Raw genomic sequence first — 26,768 nt, forward strand, 5'->3', positions numbered from 1 at the left:
CGGCTTTAGCTCTTGTAATGCTCTGTTGTCTTCCAAATATCAATGGAGTTACCTTGGGTGAATACCACTGAGCTAATAGAGGCTCACAGCAGAACAGAAATTCAGTCGTTATCCAGAGGAGGGTGCTGAATGCCTGTCTACAAAGACTTATCAGCGTGAATTTTGCAGAAAGCAGTCAAGGGGAAAGTTACTAGAAAGGAGTAGAGAAAGAATGTGCAAGTCTGCTACTAAAACCTGTTTTCTTAGCATTGAAATACCCAAAGGCATCTAAAGAGATTTGTAGAGAGAAATGAAGCTGGAGTCAGATTTCATAGCTGCTACTGTTGTGGAAAGGTGTGACTAAAGAAAAAAGGCTGCTTTCTAATAAATTTTTTTTTTGTTTTTTACCTGATCATAAAGAATTTTTGTTGTGTTTGTGTTTACCTGTAAATGCACCTACGTGTACACATGCACACACATACACATGCAGGCATGTTCCAACAGATTTTCAAGATCCTTAGACTACTTCATCTATCCTTTGCTTTTCATTATGGTGTGTGGCATATATAGAAGAATTTAACTGTCTTCATACGTAGGAGCTTTCTGCTTCTCTGGCATTGAATGTCATGTTTTTTAGAATCACTTGCTTTTCTTTCTTTTCTGTTTAAAGAGGAGAAGAATGTATATCTGTTCCCTAAACCAAGCTCACAGAGTTTTAGTGAACTTAGTATGTGAGGAGGGAGATGGGAGGTCATCAGACTTTTGCCTCTGCAGGATCTTGGAGATTGTCTGTTCAGTCTTTTGTCATCTCGGAGGCTGTACAGCTTGCTGACCTCCTCCCACAAATAATTTATTTGGCAATGCAAATCCTCAGCCATGCCTCCTTCAGGAAGCAAGGACAAGATTTCTTAGTTTCTTAAGATCTGTGTTTTCTCAGATTTTATTTTTTTTTACCTACCTGGCATGTATTCAGGATTAACGTTCTTACTTATCCTTATCCTTTGCTTAATGTTCAGTATAAATACTTTTTGAAGTGTTTTTCACAAAGCCCAGGTTTAAATGAAACCTTTGCTGCTGTTCTAGTAGTATTTCCTTTCCCTGTTGAATATTAGCTAATCTGCTTAGCTGTGTTTTCCTCCCTATTCCTTTCACACACACAAAAATGCACAGAAATTGCTGAAATTTAGGTCACTGCTGAGTAGTTACTGTGTGTCCAAATGTATATTCAATTATTACTCGTCATCTTAGCTTATCTTCCTTCCAGGATTTTCTCAAAAGACCTAAGAAACTTCTATTAGAGAAGAGACAGTTACTGCAGATAGTAAAGGAGTGAGATGAAAACTACTTGGCACACACTTTTGTCTGTGGCAGCCATGAGAGCATCACCAGGACAAAAAGCAAAATGCATTAGTGTAAGGATGTTTAAGCAGATGGTGGAAGAACTTTTATTTCAAGGAATTTAAAAGTTTAGAGTGTGACTTTAGATATGATTAGCAAGTTTTTCTTGGTTATGGAGTAACCTAATCATCTGCTTTGACTCAACTATATTCAGCTTTATTCAGAATAGTCTTTAAAATGTGAGAGTATAAGAAGGGGGAAATAATTCTGATGGCTTAATTTTTTTTTCTTTATTAAAGTAGGAGCATTCTATCGTAGAACTTGGGAAATCCTAGTGATATGGGAAATAAATTAATCTGGGTTTTTTTCTGATGTTTTATTAGCAGCTGTAACAGAATCAAAAGCTTCAAGAAGCTGAAATATTTCAAATATGTAGGCTGATAACACCGAAGTCTCTAAAGCTTTTTTTTCTTGCTGAAGTAATTTTAATGGATAATTTTCATTTTATGCGTTTCCAAAATACCTTTAGCCCTGAAATCTCATAAGTAAATGTGGTTTGCAACCACTGTCCATGTAGGCTAGGAATCTCACAGGCTTCTAACTGTTTTCACAGTGTAGTTTTAGCATGAGTACTTGCTCATTCTACATTTCTTGTCCGATTCTTGCAATACACTTCAAAAGCAAATGTATAAATTTTACTTAAATAACTTTCAGTCATGACCCTTCTTCTGGATGGGTTGAAAACAGGAATTTCTCATGAACTTGAAAGGTAACAGTGAGGAAATGTTTTTATGGCATATTTTGCAAATCCCATATAGTATATTTTGTAATGGCAAGTGTTTTTCAGAAGCAGTAGTTCAGGATTTACATTTTTGTGAGTTGAAATGTATGTGACGTTGTTCCTGCTTTACAGGTCATTCTTTGATCACTCCATGCACAGTGCACTGCCTCTTGGAATATACTTGGCAACGAAATTCTGGATGTATGTGACATGGTTCTTCTGGTTTTGGAATGATATCCTTTCTTTGTGTGTATAGTAATAAAAAATATTTTTTCATGTTAGCAGTGTGTGGTAATACCTAGATATATCCTACATATATGAGTAAGAAAACAAACTAAAATTTTAAAATGACAATCTCCATTAAACATTGCTTTCTATGTTGATGGTGATTATTTTATCGCTTTTAAAATGTGCATGCTATTGCTTCCCTACAGTAACTGAATGATTTTCCTCAAAGTCGGCTTACAGTAGTCTGAAGAATTCCTGTGCATTACTATTTTCTTAAGTGGGGGAAATGTAAGCAACTCCATAAAATATATTCTGGCTCTAAGGTGACAAGGTGTAATTCACTGCATTCTTAAACATTGCTTTTCTGAAAAGCAGCAGGTAATTTCATGGTACATATCAATTCCAGTGGAATTAGCATTATAGTTTGTATTTTTGTAAATCTTTGTAAAAATTTTGTAAATTCCATTCCATACAAACTTCAGATACATTTGTTAGCTGTATTTTCAGTCTTTGAACATGTATGCATTAATAACAGTAGATTCTAGAGATTCAGTGTATACCCATCTATTTATGGTCTTGACTGTCTAGATATCATCTTTTTGTACTCACAGGGGTAGAAATTGATTCAGATTTCACTGAAGAATGTCAGTTACCCACCTTAAGGAAATAGTTTCAAATTTTTAAACAACTTCCTTTGGCATTGCAATTACAATAACCACGAAAACAAAGTAGAGATTTAGTGTTTTATTAAATGTTTAAAACGGTTCTTACAGTTGTAAATAGTTGAAGTTAACTTAATATTTATGATGGATCTTGGCTTGACTTTTCTGGAAACTGGTTTTCTTTTCATCCTCAAAGGAATTACCATGAAATAGGATAGTAGCAGTGCAACCCTTTTATCATCTTGTTAATATGTGCTCCAGCCTTAGCTAAATGAACTTCATGTTTTTGGGTTGAGAGCAGAAAGGAGACCCTGCTTCCATGCTGCCTTTGGCTTCCATTCTGACAGCATTTACAGAAGTGCTGCTGTGAGTAATAGCAGTTCCGTGTGACTGGAGATGACTGCTATTTGACATTTGAAAAAAAGTAAAAATGAAAATCTAGTCACTGTTAAAAAAACAATAAAAACATTTTGATCAATATTAGCATGTGTGTGTCTTGAAATAGTTATGTAGACACGGTGATCCTACTCCCAGTCTCTGCCTGGACTTATTTTCTGTGGTTTTACTCAATTAAATTTACTAGTAACTGCAGAATGAGGAAAGCGATTATGAAGTGAATATGGAAAAGTAATATGAAAAACATTTTGAAAAGCAGTAGTTAAAAGTGTGCGTGTATATATATTCTCCAGCTTTTATGGAATAGAGTAGAACTGTCAAATACGTTATGCCTCTAGACTGAAGTTGCTTTTCTGTTCTTTTTGTTAAGAAAACCTGACTTTCGGCAAATAGTAGAACAAAAGTTTCTGAGGCAGTTACAGTGACTACACCATCTCACTTATATTAGCTCTCCGTACCTTGTAGGTTTTCTTTAGAAACTCATATTTGCTAAAGCTACTGCATGTCGTGGGTCACAAATGTTGAGCTACTGTAAAATGCTGACATTAACATCAGCTTGAACCAAATCTAAGAACATATGCAACTTTAAATCAAAGTCCTTCACCATATTAAAAATGGCTGCACAGCCAACACTGCTTGATGATGGCCTCTATCTTGATGTGGAAAGCTGTCCCTTAAGGCTGGTAAATAGATTTTTATCCTGAAGATTGTATTTTCTTCATATTTGTACCAGCTTGCTTAGGTTTTTATTTCTGTTAGCTGTTCTGATTAACATAAGTTGAAGTTGGGGGGGGTGTGTTTGGTCACAGAATAATGTTCATTGTCCACTAGAAGTAGTAACCATAGGCAATTCACTATCCTAATAAATCTGACTTCAGGATGTCAATAAAATACTGTACTGTTTCTGTAGTTTAAGGTAGGTGCCTCAAAACCTTCACAACAGTCTTTCTGCACACAGAAGTAGTAGTCTAAAAACTTCAGTTACTAATTGCTTTCGTTAGAGCTGACACAGTTCTTTGACGAGAAGTTTTAGAGACTTAGCGCTTGAAGCTATCCTCCTTTAATTGATGATTTTTAATTGGAAGTCTTTGTAATAAGATTCCGAATTCATTCTACTACTTCTGGAAAATTGCCCTGTAGCTTTATTGGAAAAAAGAAATTACATACCTGCTCTATTTTTATAGCATGAAGCACAGCATTGTGGTTGGAGAAAGGATTGTTGTATTTTTACAGCTTTATATGATTACTTACAGCAGACCAGAGTATTGTAACGGTCAAGTGATAAAATCTCTCCTGGTAGTTTTCACAAATTCTGACCATCTTTTGCTCAGGAAAAAAGTTTCTAACCTTAATCACAAATTGCCTTACTGGATCTTCATATTAAAAATAATACAAAGGTCTTAACTGCTGCAAGTGTAACTTGTAATATTCAGGTGTTAGGTAAGAATTTTCTTCTTTTGCAGCTATGTTGAAGTTGTCTGGAAGATCATTTGGTCTTCTGGGTTTAATCTTTAATGAGACAGAAAAGGGCACTTGAAATAATGTATCCTGAAGAGTAAACAAACATGAAGATCAGCAGTGCATTTTCTTGAATTTCAGGGTGGTCACGTGAAAAATATCTATAAATTATAAGGCTTAATGATGTGTCTTCTACGAGGCCAATCTTGAAAGTAAATTCAAAACAGTTTAAATGAATCTAGCATACTACATTTTTTTCATTCATAAATATTTTCATTCTGTTAGGTTTTTCTCAGCAGCTTCTGAGTCTGGTATATTTGTTAAAATAGAAATCCTATTGTTGCTGGGAGTGAGGAGGTTATGATCTGTGTATATATGAGTCTATAGTCCTATGCTCCCTGCCACTGTTTTGCTGCTTCTCTTTAACTGTATTTTGCCCATAACTGAGGGTAGTTATGTCCTGTTCGGTTGGTGTATTCTAATCTTCTGCTGTTTGCAGAGTAGGAGGGAAATACCTCAAAAATACTACACACAATATCACTGTATTTTAATTTAGGTTTATTTTTAAAGGGGGGGGGGGGAGATTTAAAAGCACACTTTCAATTACTTGAAATTAGAATTTCACATTTCATTCTTTTTCATTAGCATTTAGAGGTAGAACATTCTTGTGTCCTGTAAAAGTTCAGGGCACATGTGCCAAGTTCATACCTTAGTTGCTCATGCAGTCTTTTCAGTTCCAGCTGAACAAACAGTGCCTGTTGTGTCAGAAGGTTCTTATACTGCTCTGGTTTTCTAAGATGTCAGGGTCTGCTGTAACCCAAAATACTTACAGTATGGTTTTTTGGTTCTACCACTTCCATTTAGTGCAAATGGGGGTGTGCAGTTTTCATTAATTAGGCTTTTTGGTATGGGATACTACTTGCAAAGCTGAGATAATGATATGATAAAAGCCGGTTTATAATTTTAAAAATAACGTATCATTGACTAATACTGTGTTGATTATCTTTTTTCAAATATACTTCATGTATTGATGGGGTTTAGATGAAAGAAAAACACTGCACACTTGCAGTTAGGGATCATTTTAAAAACTGGATGTAAGAGAATTCTTGATTTTCATGCTTTCACAAAGTGCTTACAAAAGTGGTTTAAAACTGCAACAAGCCAACTGGTACAGTTAAGCAGTTAAGAACAAAAAATCCCATTTATATTACCAAAGTTACCTTCAAGGAAAACAGCAAAAAGCCTTGTGTGCAAAAAAAGAGAATCCAACAGCCATGTTTGTAGAGGAGCCAAAGACCCAAAAAATCCAAACCCCAGACCCAGCTATCTGGAGCTTCTGCTGTTCCCATGTCTAAATACTTCTACTAAATTAAAAAAAAAATAAAATATTCCAGGGTGGCAGATATGTCAGTGAATTAATTTTTTTTTTTTTTTTTTTTTGCAAACTAAGGGATTATTTTGTGTTTGATAGAAGATGGAGGTGGAGAGCTTTTGCAGAGCTTCAGTTGATTAAAAATGGATTTTTGTCTAATAAATGCCTAGTCAAATGAGGCTTGTCACGTAGCTATCTGCTGTTACTGACCTGGACTCTTGGATCCAAATGTGCAGCAGTTATGAATTGATAGCTTCATTAGCATGTATTGATCTCCGACAGCTTACACTGGCTGCAGGTTTTTCACTTTAGGAGAAGAGGATTTATTGCTGGATTTCTAGTTAGTGGAAGGGAGCATCTTGGTATATAATGTGCATTTTGGCTTGGTTTCAGACTCCTGTATGACATGTGGCTGTGACAGCAGGAAGGTGCATGTGTTTGTGCCCTTCTAAATAGGCTGCAGTTCAGGATGAAAATCACGTTTACCTCATTCGTGGGTTGTGAGGTGCTTGTCTGGTTTAAATTTTCTTTTAAATGAGATGGTATTTTTGGTTCCAAGTGGTTTTGTGGAATAATTTTCAGCCTGTTGTACTTGTTCTAATAATAAAAGGATATTGATTAGTACTAAAAGTGGGAAGTGTTGCATGGATGTTTCTGCTCTGTCTCTCACAAACTGGGGAAACTTCATAAAAGGCAGCAAATTAGTTACAGGGCAGAATGTGAATGTCTGCTATATCATGCATTTTGCAGCCCTTAATATTGTCATGTATTTATCTTTGTGTAGTTGGAAATGTGGATGTTAGGACAAAATAAGGCACTCTCTCTGCAGTAGGAATTCCCTACTTGGTAGCTAATGCAAACCTACAAGGGTTTCTTGCGTATGGGGGATTTTTCAGAGATGTCTGTGATACAAGTTGGTATGATTTTTTTGGAAGTAAACTTCAGAGGGGAATTCAAGATAATTTTAGATACGTCTAGTGTGGACATCCACATTGAAGTTAGTTGTTTAAGCTCTTTTAATAGCCAGTAGAGAAAAATAGCCACTTGTAGAGCACTACTTCTCTGACTTAAATTAAAGATCTTGTTACTGAAGATAGATTGGATGTGGCTTTTTTCTTTGTTGTGTACGAAGGCATAGTGAGTAGATACAAGGTAGGTGAGACGAATCCCACAGTTCGAATTGTTTTATTTGCATCAGATGCCAGAAATATCCTGGGAAGACAATTCTAACTTTCCTTTCTCCTTCAAAGTCTGGTTGGTTTTCATCCTTTCTCCCCAGTTTTGCCAAAAACTTCTGATAAATGTGTTTTGAAGATACTAATGAAAAATACTGCTGACTTTGTCTTTATCCATTTACATAGTTACTGCTCATCTCTGCTTTCTCATGTAATCTCCCAACATCTCCCATCTTCAGCACAGAAGTACCTTATACACCACCATTTACACTGTCATTTACACTATCTGACACAACCATAGTAGAGGCAAAACTTAGACTCTGTGGAGAGTCTCATGCTCTCTGTATATTATGGAGTAAAATGGGGGAAGGGCAAGCTCAGAAAATGAACAGCTTCTTTATTGCATGGATTGTCCAAATTTTAGTCAGTAAAAAAACAATTCCAATACTTTCAAGGTTATAAAAACCCTTTTACTGGATAAGAAATAAATTGTCTTTCCCCCTCTGTTCTTAACAGTCCAGACATGATGTCTAGTAATTAGGAATGGATCATATAATTTTTTTTCATTTGTACCTTTGTTTGTAACAGATGTCTGATTAAGGTATGTTTAATGAAAAAAAATTTCACTGTTGCAGCCAAACCCCCAGTGATGCTTGTAGTATTAATAAAGAAAATAGAATCTCTCTAGCTATAAAAATAAGTTGAACCAGATTATTCTTGGCAGCAGGTAATTTTAGAAGAAAAGTAGGAAGAAATTAGATTGTATAAATACTTAAGTCAGAGCTTGAATGTTTAGGTTATAGTACAGCTGGTGGGGTTTTCCCCCTGTTATAAGCTTGCTGGAAGCAGCTTCTTAGAGGAAAGATTAATTAGCCTTTAGTCAGTTAATACTAGCACTCTACTGTAGAAGGTATATGATTCAAATTGTAATGTAACTTGCCGGTATTTTTTACTTCAAAATTCACAGCCAATTCCTCCCCTCAACAGAAGGAAAAGGAAAAGTTATTTGGGATACGCTTCACATAAACAGTGAGACTTTGTTAGCATTTCAGAAGTCAAAAAGAGGCCTTACTTGTGATTATTCACATTTTGGGGTTCTGTCACATCACAAGAGCAGTGCAGAAGGATTTGAGATCCTTACTGTTATTCTATAGAAATGCTGGGATTTTTTTTAATGTTTGTTCTAACTGTACCATATAGATTGGTTTATCAATGTAAATGTATGTAAATTTTTTTCTTAATACTACATAATGATTTCAATAAACATTTTTCCAAGAATAGTCAAACACAATAGAATATACTGGTAGATATATAGTAGAATGAATTTGAGCATCTATTCTAATTTCAAAATCTGATTTTTTTCAAATCATGCAAAAAGTGGTTTTTTTGTTGTGTTTAAAGTGTTATATGCCGGTTCAGTACAGATGCTTGGTTTTAAGTCTTACATGCAGGCTTTTGCAATGTATATGCACAACATAAAACTTTAATTGTAGTAAAACTTCTAATGACTACTGAAGTAGAGAGAAATACTGATCTAAGTTACTCAGAATATAGTGTAATGTGGGTGTGCAGTGATTTGTGCCTGAGCCATAAGTGTCCTTTTTGCCCAGATAATGCTATAGAGGCTTCTGCTGCCACAGTTTTGTCAAATGTGGCATCTCCCTGCAGCTATGACTGACAGCTGACGGGTATCTTTAGTCAAATTGGTCATGGCTTTTGTAGGTTTACCAGAATAAATAGTTTTCCACCTTTTGTGGAAGAGGCATGTCCGAATTACTTGTTTTTTCAACATCACTGCTAAGAAATGTTTTAATTCTGTGAAGAAATGTCAGGTGTTGTAAGACTAGGCATATTCCATGGCAAGTCATTCAACACAGGAAATGTATTTTGAAACTAATGGTTATTTTCTGACTTTATACGGTAATTGATTTTTATAAACGCTTCCAGAGAATACTAATGCCTGTGGTTTTGTAAGTATTAGATGTATTAGTATGTTAAAAATAACTCATTGATGTAAAATATGGGTATTGCCTTATAATAGGACCAGGTTTCAGACTACCTTTCTTGGAGATTAGTAGTCTCGAGACGTGATTGCAGTGCAACAGTGGTCGTTGCAGCACAATTCCTTCTATGGCTAGAAACAGTCTTTTCTGTGGTCTTAACGGGAATGTCAAGCCACTGAAGGCAGAGGCAAATGTCTGTCTATAAATAGGGCACTGAAATGTTTATTGTGAAAACAGGAAATACTTTCAGAAGATAAATTTCATGGAATTTAATTTATTTCAGAGGGAAAATAATTACAAAAACTGAACTATCATTATTCAATCTTTAGAAGGGTAAGTGCTTTATAAGTGCCTCATGGAGAACAGCATTTTTAAAAGGAAGTTTTCAAGTTTGAGCAGTAGAAAATATTGAGTACTGAGTGCGTTCTTACAGCAGCACTGAATTTTGTTAATTCACTAGACAGTGAATTAAAGGCATTTGTAAAAATCAATTTAATTTTTTTTCAGAATTATCAATGGATATTTTCAAGAGGAAACTTGGTTATAAACTTTAGATTCCTTGACCTTAAACACATTTGAATTTTTTCTTTATACATCTTCCATTCCTCGCTAATAGCATTGCACTTTTCTACAATTTTGGAAAATCCTGGAAATCTGACCCAGGAATCATCAAAGCCACGGAAGAACAAAAGAAAAAGGTAAAGCCATGAGATATGCGAAACTTGTTCTTCATCAGCTTTCCACTGGTTGGTCAGAGTAGTTTGCTATTCAGTAAAATTTCAGTAAGTTTTTGTATAACAAAAGGTCTAAAATGTTGAAGAGTCTTATCTTCCAGGTTTCTTTTTTTTTTTTTTTTTTACATTTGGAATATCTGTTTAAGTCTTACTGGTCCAAAGTTGCATTTTAGTCATTTTAAATAAGAAAATAAAATTGCAACTTAAATTCTCAAGATAAAAAGTTTAAAAAGCAGTTGGGTGAAAATGAAAATGTGACATTTCAGAGGTTTGCCTGAAACAAATAACCCATTACGGGAAAAGTGATAGTTAATTTTATAAAAACTTTCCAGGCTTTTAATTTAAGCAAATTTAAACAAACAGTAGAATCATTTGGGTTGGTTGGTTTGGGTTATGTTTCCTAGAAGCTCACATCCCACCAAAAGTAAATTTTCAGCTTCTATTTCATGGTCATTTGTGAAAACACTTGTGTGGATCGACATGAGACTACTTCAAATTAAAGCCTTATGTAGGAATGAAAATACATGAGCCTTTTAAAAGGGTGGTTGCAATAGCCTAAATTATTTTTGTATTTTCCAGTAGGTTACAATTGAGTTGTTAGTGTGCAGATTTACTCTGCAAATTCCCTTTCTGTTATTGCAAATTTGCCAAAGTAAATTCCAGACTAAATTCTCCTCCTTCAACTGGACTAAATTAAATAGAATAGTTAACAACTGCACTTTGATTTGGATTCAGCAAATTGCACAAATACACACTTCATTTGATCTGCTTGCTTAAGTACTTAAATGTGGTTACAATAGCCTTGCAGAACTGGATGGGAATTGTAAAATGCAGCTTCTTCAGGCAGATGCATATGTCAGTGGATGTTTTGGATTTCTTACATTGCAGCTATCTAAATTGTGAAATGATCTATTTTCAGGGGTATAAACACATAAAAGGTGTCTTACCTTAATGCAGTGCTTTCTCATATTTTCATAATTTTTCTCAAAATGTTTGATGTAGAGTTAGCCTTTAGCTTTGGGATAAGCAACTAAAAAAAAATCTTTTAATTCCAGATGACCAAGTCAAGTATGTATCAAAATTAATATAAGCTTGCTTTTCTCTAATTAAACCTAGCTAGATTAGGAATAAGTATAAGCTAAAATTAATTTAGAAGTAAATGTAAATATTGGTTTAATAAAGTAGGTTTAAAATCATTCAGCTGAACTTAAGTTGTTTCTGTGTGTAGGAAGTACCTGAAATGAATAGAGTTCGCAACCCTAGATCTGAAAAGCAGCCATTACATTGGTTGTCACCATTTGTTTATGTGCAAAATTCTAAATTCCTTCTTTTTTCTTTTTTTTTCTTTTTTTTTTTTTTTTCCCCTGCAGACAATAGTAGAGCTTGCAGAGACAGGAAGTCTGGACCTCAGTATATTCTGCAGTACCTGCTTGGTAGTGTATTTTATTATCAATTGCAGCACTGACTTAATGCTAGGCCAAAATTAGACGTTCCTGTACTGAACACATTTTTTGCCTTAGTGCAATTTCAAGGGCAGGATTTATTTGTAATCTTTACTTTAAGCAGTGTCTTCAATAAATAACATATCTGTACACAAAAAAACTGCAATAAGAGGGGAAAAAAGATTACTGTGGAAAATAACTTGCTAGTGTCAAAATCCAAGTATCCAGTATATCTACCAAGATGGTTGATTATATATCTAACAAGTTAAGAAAATCACAGATGACATTCCACTACCTCTGTAACTCACAGTAAATTTATGTGGTGCTTCTAGTAAAATATTTTTTTCAAAAATCAAGTGTATTTCTCAATTTGGCAGTAATGGGGGTGGGTGGGCGCGGAAAATGGAATCTTAATTTTTATAAAGCTTGCCAAATTGCCAGCAAATATTTTTCTTGGACTAGTTAATACTTAGTTTCACCACAAAATATTTGAAAGAAAACAACTGCTTAAGGAAAAAAAAAGTAACCATAGTAAATGTAATGCCGTTTCTTTTTTATTTCTTTTTTAGAAAGTTAACTAGTAAATATAAAATTATAAAATTATCAAGGTTGTCAGTGTTACACTACAATGCTTTGACCTATGTAGAACATTAATGATGCTAATATTCCCAAAATTGAATCTGGAAAACTATGTACAGATGTGGCACCTTAAAAACTATGTGTGTTTGTATACATTTATGTCTCAGAATACTTAGTTATTGGTTCTTTTTTTATTACCGTTTTATATTTCTTTCAAAACATAACCTTTTAAAACAAAATTGTTGGGAGTAATTTAGCATTTTACATTCCACTGAGTCCCACTTGTTGAGTCACATTCCTGTCTTTAGAAAATAAGCTGTAAGAGTTTATGTTAGAGCTCAGTTATGAATGATACTGACAGAAATGTAGAACTCACACTCATTCCACATTTTCATTGTTAAAAGACTGAAATGAAATTGGTTGCTATACAGAGCTCAATAGCTGGAGGTGACAGGAGAACTTTGTATAGGGGAAAAAAATCCTGCGTATAACAAACATACCATGAAAGTCATTTCAATGCAGTTGTATAGATGTTTGTGCTAAGATTGCTTTACAAATTAGCATCATGTTTGAAGTTCTCTAAAGGGTTAACAATAGCAAAATCAATTTAAATGGGGGGAGGGGGAGGTGTCCTATTTAAAATGTCAGTGGTTTTTGCTTTTCTAAACAAATGTTAATAACGGTTACAGATACGGAAGCCAGTGAGGTCCAAACACTGTGGTGTATGCAATCGATGTATAGCAAAGTTTGATCACCACTGCCCGTGGGTGGGTAACTGTGTAGGTGAGTAATTTGCTAAAATATGATGTCTTAACAGATAAAGAAGGGAAGAACTTCTGAAACTGGTATTGTGCAGGTTTCTGTCTGTTCTCGTTTTACAGTAAAAGTAACTTAGTTTCTGCCAAAGTCTGAGGAGGAACTGTTGAGGACTTTTGGTAGGAGGGAAAACATTTTCAGTCTTGAGCTTGATCTTTTTTCTATGTGCAGTTCTCTGCATTATTCTCATTAGTATTGTCTGTTACATGCCCATCCTCAAAATTGTTCTGTGTCTAATTGTTTCCTATATATACATTTTTATTAACATAAACTCTAGTAATTAAAAGATGCAAAGCTAAACTGCTTTTTAATGACTGCAGAAAAGGCATGTACTGATCCCACAACTGATTTTTATCCAGTACATAGGATAAAAATGTTCTTCTTTACCAATAATTTTCAGTAATTTAATGGGAAAGTATATGTATTCAAAAATGTCATGATTATAGCAGTTAGATACAGAATGACTTCCTATTGAGGTATTCGCCTCTTTTTGACCCCCCAGGTAGTAATATATTCTCCCCAGTGATGATGAAAGGAATGGGTATAGAACAGGAATAAGGTCTCTAAATGCTACTATTCCGTGTCACACTTTTTGAGAAACTTACTCAAAAGCCATTATTATGCAGGGAGCACTGAAGACTTCACAGCTAAGAAACTGAGTGCATCTTGCTTCACTGGGTTATTTTTTTTAGGACACAAGCAGAGGTAACTTTAATGTTGAGGAGGAATTAGGACCTGGATTCATTGACAGCTGACAGCCAATAAATGCTTTGTTGCCATTCTTCCAAATATATATAATGATGGATAGTCATAGTAGGTTGGTATTATGATCAAGAATAAAATAGTCAGTGCTGGCATTTGAATTGTAATAGAAGATCACTGAAGCCTGAGATGGACTTATATCACTCCTTTCTATTTTGTATTTCCTACTGATGTTACTACCTGAGCTACTTTTGATTAGTATTTTAGACATTCTACAATGAAGAACTAAGACTTTTAGTTAACACAAGCAGGGGGCCATAGACTCTGAGGTTTTGGAGAGTGTTTAGTGACAGTTTGTTTTGCAAGAGTGCTGAGGAGTACTTGTCAATGGGACAAAAAGATCCAGCATTTTAATCAGTAACTGGAAAAGCATAAAGAGCAGAAGGGGGAGGAAAGACTTTAGTTTGCATGTAATAGGAGAGTATACAAGTAATGGGATTAAGTTATGTGGAGGAAATGTTTTTTTAAAAAACAATGGTGATGGAAAAGCAAAGTCTGTCCACTAGTGGTCTTGTACGGATTGGGATAACTGGACATAAAAGTAAACATGCGGACGCTTGAAAGTATGCTGGGAAAAAAGCATTAGAAATCACATTATGAGAACAGCCCTGAACTGGAGGGAGTGATGGTCTAAATGACCTTATACGGCTTCTCTGTTTCTCTCAGATTGGTACGTGGTGACTCTTGATTATAGGATCACAAAATAGAATCCATTCTTAAAACAGCATTCATGGCATGTTTGCCAAAAAGGGAAACATGAATTGAGCCTTTCTGAAAAGGTGGAATTTGGAAATGTTTTATGTAGTCTTCCTCTGAATGTGTTTGAAGGATAGAAATTTTACTAAAGATAGGACTGAGAAATATTGTAAGAGCGTGTACAGACACTCTAAAATAAATCCTTTGGAGATAAATCTTGGCACATAAAGACATTGAGAGAGAATATTTTCACCATTCTGAAGAGGTTGATAAGACATGCAGCTATTTGGAAAATAAATTGACAATTGGGCAAATTATTTTCATCCTACCCACAAGATTTTATTTAAAATGACAGTGAGCAAGTCTCCAAAAGTGATTCTACTTACCCTTTTAATGGAGTATCAAAATAGCATTGTTTCTTAAAGTTGGTTGTTTGAAAATGAAAACCAACAGATTTTGTTAAACTTGTAGTTACATTTCAAACACAAACTGCAGGCTTGCAACAGAAGTAACAGTATGGAAGGAGTTAAAGCCAAATCTTAAACCATTGTGTCATGTGGGTTATGCTGACATTGTACTGAATTATTGTTCTGATAGCAGTGATGCAGAAGGTAGGTCTTGTGTATGTGAGAAATTTGTTTACAGTTTAGAATAATGATCCTGTTTCCCCCCCAGTAAAGATTCTTCTCCAAGGAGCTGAAAGTAGGAAAATTAAGAAATAAACAGACCATCAAAATCATGCAATATAACTCCATCAGTAAAAAACCAGTGATCTTTATTATATGTTATTACCTATGTATAATATAAGCACAACCATATAAAATAAATCAGCAACAATTCTTACAGCATTGTTTAAACTGTGGAGAATAACTGTGTTCCTGCCAGTCCAGGGTGAAACTGTAGAGAATGGTGCTGAGTTTTGCCAGATCTTATTTAATACACAGAAGAAAGGCAGTTTCTCCACTTTCCTTTCCCAAAGTCTTTTTTCTAACTGTGACTAAGATTGTACCCCTCTCATTTATGGATTTATGGTTTTGAATGCTATATGTATGTTTTTACCAAATACAGATGGATTTCCTCTAGAGTTTTGTTCAGTATCACTGAAGATGCTGCTGAAAGTAGCATCTCATCATGTGCCTCTCAGATGGACCCCTAGGACACCGTTTAACTTCAGTTTTTTACAAAAATATCTTTTCTCAAACGTAACAGTTTTGAAGTATAGACTGGAAATGAAAGTGATACCTTAGGGACATTCCCAGCACTGTTTCTCATATGCTGTTAGGTGATTGAAGGCAATGTTACAACATATTTTATGTCTGCAGGAACTTGTTTGATTTTCAGGGAAATGCCTTGTGTTTAGTCTAGCTTGTGTTGTATGTGTATTTTTCCTCATCTCTTATTTATATAGTCTTTCAGTTCACTTGCTGAAAGCACTTTATTTTCTGCCTCCAGAGGATGCTCTTGTTTTAGCAGGCAAAACATTTGACATAATGAAGGAGTAAATGCTGTGCTGGTAGATGATGACAGCCAAATCTTTTGTAGCCCATTATCATCTCTGTGGGTTTAGTTTACAGCCTAGAGCTCTTGGAAGGTTGCAACAGTGGACATATTTTACAAACAGAAGGAAGCTGAGTAGTTCAGAATTATGACGTACTCACATAAGAGGCATCTTTTTAGCTCTGTTAATGTTAAAAATAAATCAGTCTTTTAGTAACTGAATTTTCTTGCATTTAAATTCTGGTTTAAGTAGAATGTTTTTTATCCCATTCATTATTTTAGCCAGGTTGTTAGGCCTCATCTGTTCAGTTACATGTGTTTGGTTTACAAGTTCTGTTAGATATTTTATTTTCAGCTAGCTTCTTGAGTTTGCTTATTATCAAGGGAGATTGTATATTTATTTGTATTTCTGTAGTCTGATTTTTTTAAATGGAATTTTAAAAATATTTTTTGATGTGTGATTCTTGGCAGTTCAGGGTGCTGCTGCAGCTGTCACCAGCATTGTCCTAAATACTATCTATCCATTTTATTAGCTCATGAAAGAGGTTACAGATGAAATGCATTTGTGTGAACTGCAGCTGTAATGTGACAGAAATTGAAGAAAATAAGACATTGTTGTCTAAGAAAAAATCATAAGTAAACTAGCTAATTTCACTGTCTTGAAATAACATTGGCTTAGTATTGGAGAGTGATGTTTCTGTACACAATAATAAGCAGTACTTCTAAGCGAGCAATTAAACTTTCTGATGTAGTGTTGTCTTTCTTACGAAAGTGTAGTAATTTGATCCCTGATGTTGTGCAAATTTAGGAGCAGGGAACCATCGCTATTTTATGGGATACCTGTTCTTCCTGCTTTTTATGATCTGCTGGATGATTTATGGATGTATCTCTTGTGAGTAAATGTGGTTTTTTGGCTTTTTAAAAATTGTTTATAAGTACTTTATCTCCTTGTATGGATTTTTACCGATTTCTGCCATATCAGAATTTTGGGTATTTTTATGCTGGAATTGAACTGTGTATGAATAATTTACTGTATTGGATATTTTAAGTTAGAAGATGATGGGGTTTTGTCCTAAATTTTTTTCTTTATCACAGCCAAGTATGTGCATATGTTATATATTTATGGCACTGGGAAAGGAAAAGAGAGCATGTAAAACTATTTTGGCACATTGTCATTTTCTTATTTAATTTAGTACATTCTAATGTGGGCATCATTTTGATGTACAGTAAACATATCTTAAATCTTTTATATTGTTTTTGACACTTTGGTCTTTTTCTGTAGACTGGGGTTTCCATTGTGAGACAAGTTACGCAAAGGATGGATTTTGGACCTATATTACACAGATTGCTACTTGTTCTCCGTGGATGTTTTGGATGTTTCTAAACAGTGTTTTTCACTTCATGTGGGTGGCTGTGTTACTCATGTGTCAGATGTATCAGGTATGGAAGAGCACTTCATTTGTAATGCTGAGTCTTGGGAGCGACATAAGAATATCACATAGTTCTGTCATTTAAATTTTAATGTTCATTATGCAAGACCAAGTGTGTCTCAGCCACGCTGGAGGAGGCAGGCATCTGTTGTCTGTGGATATAGGCATTGTTCACTTCTCATTCACTTGCACTTTTTTTTCCCCCAAGAGGCTGAAATGCCTACTTCCTACTTTCTGTTCTCAGGGAAGGGCAATGAAGACTAATAAAGGATGAGATGTGTGGGTCAAACTTAGGATAATGCAGTATGACATTAGCAGAAGGAGGGTGGTGACTTCAAAGGGGATGCAGTAATTTCTTACACTGATTCAGTGTGATCTGAGGTCACATCACTGTAGTGTAATTTGACAAAACCCAAGTTTTTCATTATCCTCTTTAAGGAAAGACAAGTCATACTGAAAGCTTTCAAGTATGACTTGAAAGTCTTTTAGTATGACTTGTCATTAATGAACCATGAGACTTACTGATTTAATCTTTCCAGAGATCCTGGAAATAAAAATAATCCTCTAAGGTTTAGGTAAAACTTTTCAGGAAATTTAAGTTTTTCCTCCTTTCTCTACAATATTCATCATTTACAACATACATCAACTTCAAAATCTTCTATGCATCAGTGAGAGCTGTTCATTCTTTTAGAGGTCTTTCCTGCCCAAGACAAATGAGCAGAGGTAACTACATGTATTTCAGGTGGCTTTCAAAGCAGTCTAACCCACCAGACTTCAGCAGAATAAGCATGTAACTTTCCAGAGAGCCTTCCATCATACTTGTATCATTGTCCATTAAATTCCCCATTGAAGATTCCTGTTAATCTTTGAACTATGCCACTTGGAAAAATACGTCTCATAGTATTTTGTATTGTTAGTGTAATTAAGCAAAATAATCCTAGCATTTGAGTTCTTTATAATCATCCTTGAAAAATGAAGACCAAACACACAGTCATATTACTAAATTTCTCAAGAGTTTTATGCATAGAAAACTGAGGATTGTTCTGGGCAAGTATCTTTGGAGCTTGCTATAATAATGAAATTGATAGAGATTATTTTGCAACTGCGTAGCCCCTGCTCTTACTATTTTTACTTTTCCTCTCCATCATAAAGTTTGGACTTGTTATTGAACTGGTCAGAGCTATTGTCAAAACACTAACTACTATCTTAGAAAAATAATTAAAAACCTGTATTTCCTACTTCAGAAGTTGGCCACTGAGAGTCCATTTATATACATATCCTAGTGAAGTACATCTAAATTAAGTACATCTAAATGAGGCAAGCCAGCCCAAACTTAACTTTTAAAATGTTGCTTTTGTAGCATGCGGCAGAGTTGACTTTTTATATTTCACTAGGAATTACAAGATTTTGTCTTCCTGTAGTACAAGGTTGCTAAGGGACTTCTCACATTTTTGTTTCCAATTACATCACGTTACAGTAAACTCCAGTTTTGCTTAAGATACTCTTTTAGGCTAACATAGCTGGAAAGCTGTTACAGAAAATAATCTTTGGGCCAAATGGTTCTGTAAAAAGTGAAAAAACAACAACAAAAACCCCATGTTTTTTTCTGGTCATCTTTTTATTTTGCAGACAGAAAAGTTATGTTACTGCAACAAATTTATAAATGGGAAAAAATGTATTACTGGAGCTGTAACCAGTGTCAGGAGGAAACCAAAGTCATTCAAATGCTGTATAAAGTAACTCTGGAATCTTTTTTTACAGTACACTTCAGCTGACAATGTAGTAAAGGCATCTCTTTCTTACGAACCAAGAAGTCACAGTTTATTCGGTGATCATGATTTATTTCTGATCACTTTCAAAATTAAACTGTTTGCACAGTCTGGTACACCTGTTGCATGGTGTTTTATGTTGGGACCTGGTAATTTCCCCAGACAAAAATTCTTTCTTCAAAAGAAGGAGTATCAAACAATACATTTGATCCTCATGCTAGGGCTTGTTTTGGTCTGGCTCATGCAGGACTTGTTTGCATGTCTTTTACATGTGCTGAATTGCTTACTCTTTTTCTGTCTTCAGATATCTTGCTTGGGTATCACAACAAATGAAAGAATGAATGCAAGAAGATACAAGCACTTTAAAGTTACAACCACATCTATTGAAAGCCCATTCAAGTAAGTTTTAAAGTGTAAACATATTTCTTATTTTTGTAGCCTTGCATACATCTGAATGGTGCAGCTTGTTGAAATAGAACATAGCTAAATACTTTCAGAGTTTTTTCAGTACTTGGAATGCTGGATCTGTCAGCTATTTTTACAGTAACACATTCTATCCAGTTAAAGGAAGTGATAAATGTTTTGTAGTGACTGTAGACAGGGATGCATAAACATAGAAAAGAATGCTTTCCAGCAGTGGTCATATTTTGCTGTGGTGTTTATGGGGAAATAAATATCCTCTTTATAAATCAGATGCCCAAAGCAGAGGTGGTTGCTTATTGCATGATGTCGATGTGGACCTGGATCTTCACTTCCACACCAGGCACTTTCTCCTGATTAATATTTAATGTGCTGTTGAATTTGCATTGTCCAGTTGCTCTCTTTACCGCGAGAAAAGAGGCAGCACTTCCTTCCTGTTCGGGAGGAAGGGCATGGGCAAAACTGTTTGTGGGGAAGGGAGCAGGCAGCCCCAGGAACTGAAGTGGGTGTTACATGGGTGGGGCATGGGCTTTTGGTTATCAGTATGTGAAGGGTAGCTTGGCATTCTGGTTTCTGTAGTAACGAGGGTGCAAGCTGAAAGAGGGGTGCTTGGGGGTGAAACAGCACTGGGATGAGAATACGGCAGCACGGAGCAGCTTGTGGAGCCAAAGCGGGAAATAAATGAAGGCATGAGGCTGGTATGTTGGTGGGTTATGGGCACGTTACAGGAGCAGTGAAAGGACAGAGGCATGTCTCAATCCTGCTGTGTATGCAGCGTCTCCTCTGGGGGCTGCTGTTCTTTCAGGTGGCACACAGAAGATCGGTGTTATTGTTGCAGTTTGATTTTTGTGCTAGAAGTTTGTGTGATTTTTTTTTTTTAGTATCTCTCCTTACAAAACTTCTGGTAAGAAGCAGATAAGCATCTCTGTATGGTTGCAGTCTTCCTACAGATTAGAGTTGTAAGAAAACCAGATAATCATTTTGCCTTAAGAACACAGGGTGGTGCGTGGGATAGGAAAACCCCACTGGTTTGATCTCCAAACTAAAGTCACATTCACAAACTATTTTCACTGAAGAAGCTGCTGTTATAAAAATGACTCCTGAAAATAACACCAGATAATATATATAGTAAATATTTAATATAATAAATAACTGCTTGGCATCACATGTCAGATGAAGAATGGACATCAAGTGGTTGCTTAGACTTGCTCTTGCAGGTCATAACAGGAATTTCTCTTCCAGAAAACCATGATCTGTCCAGCCCATGTGTAATTAAGTTTAAAAAACCCAACATGTTGGAATTTTGATGTAGGTATCTTAAATATTTGACAATTAATTGATTCAGCAGCGGAAAGCACTTGAGTAGTTCATTTAATTCAGATAATGCTTTCTTAATTTGTGTTGCCTAGGGACTTAATTGATCTTAGACTTGCAGCTGGTGGATTGGTACATGTGGCAGAAATAGATATTAATAAAAATGGAAATTATTCTAGGAAGACATCCAGGTCATGCTGTTTTGCCTTGCATCCATCCATACAATGCAGCTTACCTCTTAGAAAGGGATCTGAATTGCCATGCTACGCTACATGATGGTGCATCGCCAATAACATGTTACATTTCTCCATACGGTTTTGTAGGTAGTAGAGAAAAAGTTAGCGTCTTGTTTGTGTCCAGGTCTGGTGACTACTTTTATTTCAGAACTTGCTCATCAACAAGCACTAAGATAATTCCTAACTGAATTGGTTTTCTACAGTGAGGAACTTAAAGGGTGAAGAATCGGATTTGTGGGTAGACGAAAAATGTTGTACTTTGTTAGATCAGCTGTGATACTGCTTACTAACATGTGGTTTTGGTTTGTTTTTAGCCATGGATGTATAAGGAACGTTATAGACTTCTTTGAATTCAGATGCTGTGGTCTTTTTCGGCCTGTTATCGTGGACTGGACAAGGCAGTATACAATAGAATATGATCAAACTTCAGGATCAGGCTACCAGCTAGTGTAGCACCACCTTCATCCTGTGAGCATATCATATCTGAGTGGTGCCTGAAAAATTTTCTCTCTCTCTCGAATCCGCATCCCTTGAAGAGTAGCATGCTATGTGTAGGGCTGATGATGAATCATAAGGTACCTTCTCTTCATCAGAATTTTATTAACAAAAGTAAAAATGGACAGAATAAACTGCCAAACCTGATAAGGAAGAGGAGGAAGATCAAAAAGGGATTTTAACAGTTCTTAACATGAGAATTATTTGCGACAGCATATTCACAGTATTTGTTGCTGGGTTTTTTATTTAAGGTCTTTCACAATGGAGCATGAGGTTACTGAAGTATTGACATAAGTAGTTATGTTGTGCTAAGCAGAAAAACTTATTTCCCAATATAATTCCACTGAAACAAGAATATAGAGTATAAAACTAAATTTCATGATGCAGAGTTCACTGATTGCTATGTTGTAGTCCCTGTAATGTGATTTTTTTTAATACAGATTTTCTGTAGTATTACGTACATTGAAAAATGTGCTTTTCAGTACTGTTACATCATGTGGTGGGAATCCCCTGTAACATGTTAAGTTTTAGCAGTAGGGCATGTCAGGTAATGTTGAGAAAAAATACCTTGCCCACATTTTATGGTGATTGTTTTTGCCACCAGTTAGTGGTACAACTAAATACTTGTAGTAACCCTGTTCTGAGACCATATAGTCTGAAATAAACAATTACAAAAATCAGGAAAGCTCTTCTGTCAAAAATAAAGCCCTGTTTAAATGCATGATACACCTGTAAAACTTAATCACAGCATATAATGTTCAGGAAGAAAGGGGGAAAAAAATCATTTACTTTGAAGTAATTAATATAAGCAACTTACAAACTAGCATTGTTTTAATATTAGGTTTGGTCCTCATACAGTACAGCATAGTGTAATTGGAGAACTGTTGGAAGAGAAATTGCATGGGGGAACCACAGATGTGAAAGCAAATGTCTCAGTTATAAAAAGACAAGATAGTTTTAAATTGAATGCAACTGCAGAAGTAAAACCCAATGTTGTCTGAAATATTTACTTTGCTTGGATGTAAAATAATGGAAACCAATCTGTAAAACAAATAATTTAAAATCCCCATGATAGCACGCACACACAGAAAATGTAACGCAACTTCTGAAGATGATGGTGTACTGGCACGTGGAAATCACCCTTAATTTCTGGTTTTTTAAGTTCTCATGCTACAGATATGTTTGGAAGGTAAGGAATGACCTGGAATTGCATTCCAAAGGGGCTTTTCTTGAATGTGATGCACTGATTTTTTGTTATGGTGTTTTCATAAACTCACAGTGAATTGTTCACTGCTTCCTTAACTATTGTTTACAGAGAGACTGAGAATCAGGTTAGTTCTCTTCTAAGTGCTGTAGCAACCCAGTGGTTCGAGAAACCTGTGAGGGGAGTTTGGGGAGGGACCTGAAAGCAGATGTCTGAGACTAGTGTAAAGAATGTGTATCTGTATATAAATAATTTATCAAATAGTTTTCTCTCTGTGAGTGTGTTTAGTGTATTCAAAGCTGCTCATTTTCATTTTATTCAACCAAAAAAAAGTGTAGGAAGATATCTAATGAGCTTTTAGTGATGTTCAATATTGCTGTTAATAGGCATTATGCCCTGCAAATTCACTGCATGTTTGATGCTTGGCAAAATTAGCGTTTTCTGTAATATGCAGATTACTGGTAATAAAGCAATCTAGTGGTATTCCCGGCCCTTGCCTTAGTAAGAGGAGCAGTGAAACTGTAAATAGTTGATGTTCAGTATTTGCAAGTAAACATTTTTTCTGTAGTTGTTCATTGATCTCAAGACACACACTTAGTTTGCAAGTACCAGATATCAGGATTTACAGAAGTGCAGCTTTAGAGTACTTGAATGTTTAATACTGGAAAAGTCAACATCGTCTTGGACACAGTTTTAATGGGAGAAGTTTGGGTGTAGGGGTGGCAAGAAGCTTTTACTATTTTTGTCAGACAAAATTTGTAATCCTAATGAAGACACGTTCTCTTTCAGTGAAAACAGTTAATATCAGTTATTCCTATTTTTTCTAATCAGAAAAAAGCATGAAGAATTTACAATGTTTATTTTAATCACCAGTAATGTCCTGCATATTTGTTCTTTTTTTTTTTCCCACATTTTTGCTGGGGGTCAGTTGACTTGAAGTTTGATACACTTTATTAAGCATCGCCTAGCACCAGGAGAGCAGTTCAGTATGTGATACAAGTTTTGGGTTTAGTTGCCCAGTAGCATTAACTGCCATGAATTGTCACGCAGTCCATGTCAAAAATGTTTGCAAAAGAAGAGGTGATCTTTGGTAGTATGTAGTGAGTTCTGCACTATTTACTTGTTAATAGCTCTCTGGTGACAGTTCTGTCAAGGCCTGCAGAATTTGGGTAATAGTAGGTAGTTGTGAAAATTAATTTGAGTATATGGATTTGGGATGTATGAAGTTTCCAGTGCAAAATGTAACTTGTCTTGAGTAACACTAAATTGTTTGATGTAAAATCATAAAATCACGCAGGGGGGAGCCAACTATGCAGCATTTTTCTGTCAAGTTATCAAACTTACAAATTACTTGTTGAACCAAAACTGCATTGCTTCTGAAACTTAACAAAGCTGATCCAGACCAACAGCAGATCAGACTAACTTAATCTGGCATAGGTAGAATAAATGGGAATTTTGTCTTGGCCCTAAACATGTGCTGTTTCTTTGCAGGTTTCTGTATTCTTTGATGTCCACCAGATTTTTTTTTAATTAATGTGTAAAACAGCATCGCTACATTTTAAGCTATGGATTTTTTTGTATATTCTTTATTTATAACTGTGCCAAGTATTATTTTAATACTGTCGAGATCTTGATGTATTACATTGTGAACAAAAAAAAAATCTGTAAAATGTTTAATAAATTAGCTCTCCTTACATAAATTAAATCTGTTAAATTTTGTAAGTTATTAATCAAATAAATATTGACTCTTAGATGCAGTGTTTGTCTTGACTTGGGATGTGATTTCACACAGTGTTGTTTCTGTCCAGTTTCAGAAGCCACACCAGGAAAAACTAGCTGCTATCTTGCATTTTACTTTAGTAAAGTCTTTCCGGAAAGATTTACAGGTGTCTGAAAGGTAGTTTGTACCCAATTCTGTGCCTGTGTGAAATCCTGTGAACCACTGAACTGGGTTTCGGTGAAGCCCTTTGTACTACCAATTATAGAGTTACCATTCACTAATTAGATAGTCCTTTCTTTTGTGCAAAACATGCTTGCAAGGTAATGTTTCTTAAGGGAAAATTCCTTCTAGGGAATGTTTCAGGTGGCCAAATGCGCATATTTAAATGACATTTGAGGTATTCTAAGGGTAAACAAAACATCCAGGTAAGGCTGGGAGATATGACCAAGATGTGTGCTTCTATGTTGTGCTTGCAGGAGACAGAATACCTTGACTCTTCTGGTCTGTGCTGAAGGTCAGATTTTGAGTAGAAACAAGGTAACCATCCAAGTTGGGCTTTAATCAGGATGTTTATAGCCAGCAGTATGTGTTAAAAGTATGAGGCTGGGACTTAAGAGAATACCTAACAGGGAGGAAAAAAAAAAGTCTCTCCGGTTTCTGATGGTTGTGGGTTCAATACTGACACTGAGAATTGTTGGTGCTCTTCTCCCCTTCCCCATCCCCAAGCAATGGTTCTGGTGAGGCTGGGCCCAAGCTTGCCTCTGCTGACCACCCTTTGACTTGTCTGGTAAAGGTCAGGGAAGGTACTTCCTGTTTTTAAAAAAGACATTCTGTGCTGAAGGTCTCTGTCGGAGATTTGCAGTGCTCCACCAGAGCAGCTGCTGCTCCTGGGAGGTATGGGTGGGCTCCTGATGACTTGAAAGCTGGTTACTGGGTTTGTTTACTCGGGAGGAACCTGCCCTCTGCACCCTCATTATGGCTTGATTACAGTTCACTCCTTTGTACCTCCCATGAGCTGCCTTTAAGTAAAATCAGATTTTTCTTGCTACGAAAGCAATGCCTACTTGTGAATGCTTGTGTTTGGATTTTACCCACCTTAGGCTGCTGAATGGATATCAGTAAAAATTGCACCTGCTAATTCCAGGTTGAATTTATTTGCAGCATCTTACAAACTTAGTGCTATATCCATATGGCCTCCAATCCTAGATACTGCTTAAGATCTCCCGATCACGAAGTCAAAGTACTGTTGAGAACCAGTCTCTCCTGGAATCAGGGCTCCAAACTGAGACTAACTCAAAGCGTTACTCCAGCCTGGGCTGAGTTTTTTATTCACCAGTGCTTTGCTACAGCTGAGGAGTTGACAGTACCCAAGTGAAAGCACTTCAGTGCAGGGTAATCATTTCTCTTGACTGGTATATTGTCTTCATGGTTACAAGTTTCCTTTTTTCCTTCATTTCTTTATTGTTCTGTTGTTAAGTTAGTTAGTGAGGTGTAGAGCAGTATGGAGCTGCGAGGTATCGCTGTGACTCCCTCCAGGAAATGAAAGCCCTTGGTTGTTAGCAGTTTTAATCACTTCCACTCACTTCTACAGTTCATTTTTCTAGGAACTTAAAGCTCTCTTTTTATAGGTAAATGAATAATGTGTTAGATGCCCATTTTTGTCAGCATAAATTGCACCTGTCAACTCTGCTAATGTCGTGGGATTCGATCCACTACAGTAGCTACATCAACTAATGGGGAGGTGTTTCATCAGCTCAGTAGCGTGTTAGGAGCATTATTTTAGTTTCTGTCTATCAAACAGTGCCGCTCAGCATTTTACAATGCTTTTCCTCAGAAGAGGAAGCACTTCCATCAGGTAACAAGGCAAGGCTATGGAAAGGGAATATGGTCATTGTCTTCATGTTGTTGGCTGCTGGGGCCTGGATACCGCTTCTAAGATAGAGCTGTCCCTGTTCGGGTTGGAAGAGTTGGAGGGGATCAACCCTTCCTGCACAACTGCCAAGTTGGCAAAGGAAAAGTACTTTTTTCGGGGTTGGGGGTTTTTATTGTTGTTTGAGGAGTATTGGGAATCACCAGTATGAGTAGCAGGACCAAAGGTTTCTGCCCAGGTTTCCTGGGCTGCGCTGTTGCTGTCTCACTCCCACCTGAAATGTGTGCTGCTTCTGCCTTACTGTTGTCTTTTTCAGTTGTAATCTTTCCCTCTCTGTGAACTGTGCAAGCTCTTGGCTCACATTTTGAGCTGGCTGTCCTTCCTCAGAACCA

General features: G+C 36.0%; 1 protein-coding gene across 3 annotated transcripts in view; it reads left to right on the forward strand.

Moving 5' to 3' along the window:
- ZDHHC17 (zinc finger DHHC-type palmitoyltransferase 17) overlaps window positions 1-24,537 on the forward strand; it is a 71,855-nt gene extending 47,318 nt beyond the window's left edge. The window contains exons 10-18 of one of the 3 annotated variants that reach the window (XR_005827988.1): window positions 2,231-2,331; window positions 9,966-10,090; window positions 11,497-11,559; window positions 12,837-12,930; window positions 16,727-16,810; window positions 17,201-17,358; window positions 19,422-19,516; window positions 21,402-22,771; window positions 24,278-24,537. Coding sequence is in view for 2 of the 3 variants with exons in the window: in XM_040594836.1 (XP_040450770.1) it covers window positions 2,231-2,331; window positions 9,966-10,090; window positions 11,497-11,559; window positions 12,837-12,930; window positions 16,727-16,810; window positions 17,201-17,358; window positions 19,422-19,516; window positions 21,402-21,540 (859 nt within the window). In the remaining variant the exon portion in view is untranslated. Of the gene's footprint in view, window positions 1-2,230; window positions 2,332-9,965; window positions 10,091-11,496; window positions 11,560-12,836; window positions 12,931-16,726; window positions 16,811-17,200; window positions 17,359-19,421; window positions 19,517-21,401 lie in introns of all 3 variants that reach the window. The other 2 variants (XM_040594836.1, XM_040594837.1) reach the window with 2 other exon arrangements.
- Window positions 24,538-26,768: the final 2,231 nt, after the last annotated feature.

This window comes from Falco naumanni, chromosome 5 (assembly GCF_017639655.2).
Source record: "Falco naumanni isolate bFalNau1 chromosome 5, bFalNau1.pat, whole genome shotgun sequence".
Lineage (NCBI taxonomy): Eukaryota > Metazoa > Chordata > Aves > Falconiformes > Falconidae > Falco > Falco naumanni.